At 40.4% G+C, this 3,961-nt stretch overlaps 1 protein-coding gene across 1 annotated transcript; it reads right to left on the bottom strand.

The window, feature by feature from the left end:
- Positions 1 to 2,214: 2,214 nt before the first annotated feature.
- LOC118991446 (olfactory receptor 8B12-like) lies at positions 2,215 to 3,312 on the bottom strand. Its single transcript, XM_037052659.1, has one exon. It carries the CDS (start codon positions 3,301 to 3,303, stop codon positions 2,368 to 2,370), a length of 936 nt encoding a protein of 311 aa, XP_036908554.1. The 5' UTR covers positions 3,304 to 3,312; the 3' UTR covers positions 2,215 to 2,367.
- Positions 3,313 to 3,961: the final 649 nt, after the last annotated feature.

Consider the following 3,961-nt stretch of genomic DNA (forward strand, 5'->3'; position numbering starts at 1 on the left):
ATGGAGAAAAGAAGCCACAAACAATCAAGTAGCAGTTTATATGAAGTTCAAGTACAGAAAATCCTCTACAATGATAAAAGTCAGAAGAGTGGATAGCTGTGGGGCATGGGGTGGAGGGCAGGTTGTATTTACTGGAAAAATGCCAGAGGAAACTTTCGAAAGTAGACGGAAATGTTGCACATCTTGATCTAGGTGTGGTTACATATCCATGTGCAAAAGTTCAATGAGCTATACACTTAAGATTTGTGCACTTTGCTATATAAAAGTCAGGGTGCAAAATTTTTCAAAGGAGTTTTCCGTATTCTTTCATGACCTACATTGAACAGCATAGTCAATACACCAACCCCCACTCCTAAATTCAAGGTTCCCTAAATTCAGGCACCCAGATGGTCCAGCACAAGAAAAAATACCTTTTTTATTACATAAAAATTTTAATTACAAAAGAGTAAGTATGTAATTCTGTAGCATAACAATATCATATTACACCACACCCTATGATAAAATGTTCACATTGCTGTCCATCTCATGTGAGACAGTCACATCCCCTACCGACTACACTCAGTGGCACTACTTCTGCTGGACCCTGTATTTCATCTCATCTCAATCCTCCCTTCATAAGCTTATTCTTTTCTTTTTGGCAGCAATGAACAGGATCGAAAGGCAGAACTCAACAGTTATTCAAATTTCCCTACGTCCTAATCAAATGGACATTCCCAAGGAACACCCCTGTACATCAAAATATTTCCCCCAGTACTTCATTTCTTATTCCTTCCCAAAGAAATTTTACAAATAATAGTGAGTTTAGACAAAAATTGTTCATTTGATTTTTAATATAAAGCCCTATTTCCTATTTCTTAATATGGTGGCTTTATGAACTTATCCTGAGATCACTATTTCCTACCAATATGCCTCTATTATTAAAATATTGAGGCTATCTGCAATGCCTGGAAATTCCATAGCAATTGCCTCTCCTAATAAGAAGCTTGCTGCTGCCTGGCAGGTGAACATGCACCCAGGGCCATCTAGCGCTCTGTTACAGACCAGTGTCATCCAATGGAAATGTAATGTAAGCCACCTATAAATTCTAAACTTCCTAGTAGATATCTTAAAAATAAACAGATACATTCATTTTAATGACATATTTTATTTAACACAATATATCCAAAATGTTATTATTTCAACATGCAATCAAGTAAAAAATATCCATGAGCCCTGGCTGGTGTAGCTCAGTGGATTGAGCGCGGGCCTGCGAACCAGACAATCGCGGTTCAATTCCCAGTCAGGGCACATGCTTGGGTTGCAGGCCACTTTCCCGCAGGAGCCAGTTCCCTGCAGGGGGTGCACGAGAAGCAACCATACATTGATGTTTCTTTCCTCTCTCCTTCCCTTCCCCTCTAAAAAGATAAATAAATAAAATATTTTTAAAAATATCCATGAGATTGTTTCTCATACTCTTCAAAGATTGCGTGTGTATATCACACTTACTTGGTCCACTTTTCGGTATTATTTCAGGATAATAACTTGGATCTCCATTTCAATTGCTCAATATCCTACATGCTAGTGACTACCAGATCAGATGGCACAGCTCCCCATGACCTTGGACCACAACCAAGATAACCCTTGAAATGAGACTCCAAATTCTGTCTCAGCCTTGAAATAATATGATGCCTCCACTCAGCATCTTTCTACCCTATAAAATTCCATTTGTCTCCTCTATAAGTCCTAGTTCACTAAACCACATCCCTGGTGTTCCATTCACCAAGTCAGTGGTCACCACACTTGTCTTCTGGGAAACCTAACACACTCCCCATTTACACACTACAAAACTCATCAGACACTGATCTTGTCATTTTGCCAAGACTTCCTCACCAAAGTTTTCACCTCCTATTCTCTTGCAAAATGTGATGTATTGAAATAATGTTGTGCAATTAGCATGAAATTACTGTCAATCCACTTTTACTTTGGATGTACCAGGTCAACTAACATGTGAAATGACATCTTCTAAGAAAGAGATGAGACAAGAAAACATGACACAAAGAAAAACTAACTGAATTGTGCTTCAAGCTGGAATTTGAGTCCCAGCTCTACCACCAGGTAGTTTTTTTGTATTTTTGGACTAGATGAAATGATTCTGAAACCCCATTCAATATTGCATGCTGTATGATTGAAAACACTATTTTCATAAAATAAAGAAGGAAGAGTTGTGGTGATGGTGAGAGAAAATAAATCCATTTGGGAAAGAGTTAAAATTTCCTTTAAATATACCATACAAAAGCATGAAGGTTGAATTTCTTATTAATGATGATGATAAAATGACAGCACTCTAATTTAAAAATGCTCATCCCTTTTCTCAATTTCAAATATCTTTCAAGAGAAAGTTATCCTGCTCAAGGTTTTCTTCATGGCTAATTTGACATCCTTGTTCCTCAGGCTGTAGATTAGTGGGTTCAACATGGGCACTACAACGGTATAAAACAGAGTATAGATTTTGTCCTGGTCAAGCGGTATACTAGAAGGTGGTTTGAGATACATAAAAGCTCCTGACCCAAAGAAAATTGAAACTGCAATTATGTGAGAACTACAGGTGCTAAAGGCTTTGGATCTTCCCTCAGTAGAACTAATGTGTAAAATGCTAGAAAGAATGAAGCCATAAGAGAGAAAAATGGTCACAATTGGCACCCCAATGTCAATGGCCACAACAGTAAAGACCACCAGAGTATTCATGTAAGAGCTATTGCAGGAGAGCTCAAGGAGGGGAAGTATGTCACACATATAATGATTGAGAAGGTTTTCCCCACAAAAGGACAGAAACAGTATATTACCTGTATGTGCTATAGCCCCCAAAATCCCCATCCCATAGACACCCAGCAAAAGAAATAAACACACCTGAGGAGACATGGTTACCGTGTACAACAGTGGTTTAGAGATGGCCACATAGCGGTCATATGACATTGCTGAAAGGATGAAGCATTCAGAAACAACAAAGAAACAGAAGAAAAAGAGCTGAGTCATACACCCCGTGTAGGAGATGATGTTCTTCTTTGAGACAAAACCCATCAGCATTTTGGGGATGATGACAGAGGAGTAACTGAAGTCAATGAAGGACAAGTTGAAGAGGAAAAAGTACATGGGAATATGGAGGTGAGTGTTCAGCCAAATCAATGTTATCAAGCCCAGGTTCCCCACCATGATGATCACATAGAGGCCTAGAAACAGGAAGAAGAGAGGGAGCTGGAGTCCTGGCTGGTCCGTTAAGCCTGCGAGGATAAACCCTGTCACAGAGGAGGTGTTATCTGCAGCCATCCTCCTCTGGGACAGTCTGGGAGGGAAAAAGAAAAGAGTTGCTCACGCACAGAGAGAGAAAAAAACAACTCCTGAGCATGGTGTTTCAACAGGAAGGTGTGGAACTTAGAGTTAAGATGGCATCTCCTTGTTCCTACATCTTAGTTTTCATGGTCCCCACATGACTTCAACCATCCTAGTAACTGTTAGTGGGTGAAAGTTGCCTCCAGACTAAAGGTTCATCCAACTGAGAAGAAAGTCCACAAAACTCCGCTGCGATGACCCTGCAACCTCGCAGTGACCCTCTTCTGGTACTTCCTGCCCCCTACAGCCCTGGATCAAGTTTTGTGTAAACTGGGCCCTTCTCTGCAGTGCTGTTGGGAAGCGAAAGAGAGTTGCCCAGGTCCTTCCACCTTTGGTCAGTGCTGGTCAGAACAGGAAGATGAGGCTGTGTTGCCATGAGTCTTTAGCAGGAATGGCTGTGGAAAGGCTATGTGAAAAATAATGCTGGAGTGATACGGTTAACTTATTAACTAAACCTAAGAAAAAAAGAAACATTTGCTAAGGACTAACTATGCTAATGCCATTGGTCTAAGTGCTCTGGGGCATTTTGATTAAACCCATTGAACACGTGAGGACACCGGGCACAAGTCCCAGTCCTTCTAAGTGGCAGCAGAAG

The sequence above is a fragment of the Sturnira hondurensis genome, unplaced genomic scaffold, assembly GCF_014824575.4.
Source record: "Sturnira hondurensis isolate 20B ecotype Veracruz unplaced genomic scaffold, ASM1482457v3 Scaffold0007552, whole genome shotgun sequence".
NCBI lineage: Eukaryota > Metazoa > Chordata > Mammalia > Chiroptera > Phyllostomidae > Sturnira > Sturnira hondurensis.

Excerpts from the sequence above, each read along its gene's own strand:
- LOC118991446 (XM_037052659.1), bottom strand. The coding sequence starts at position 3,303 with ATGGCTGCAGATAACACCTCCTCTGTGACAGGGTTTATCCTCGCAGGC.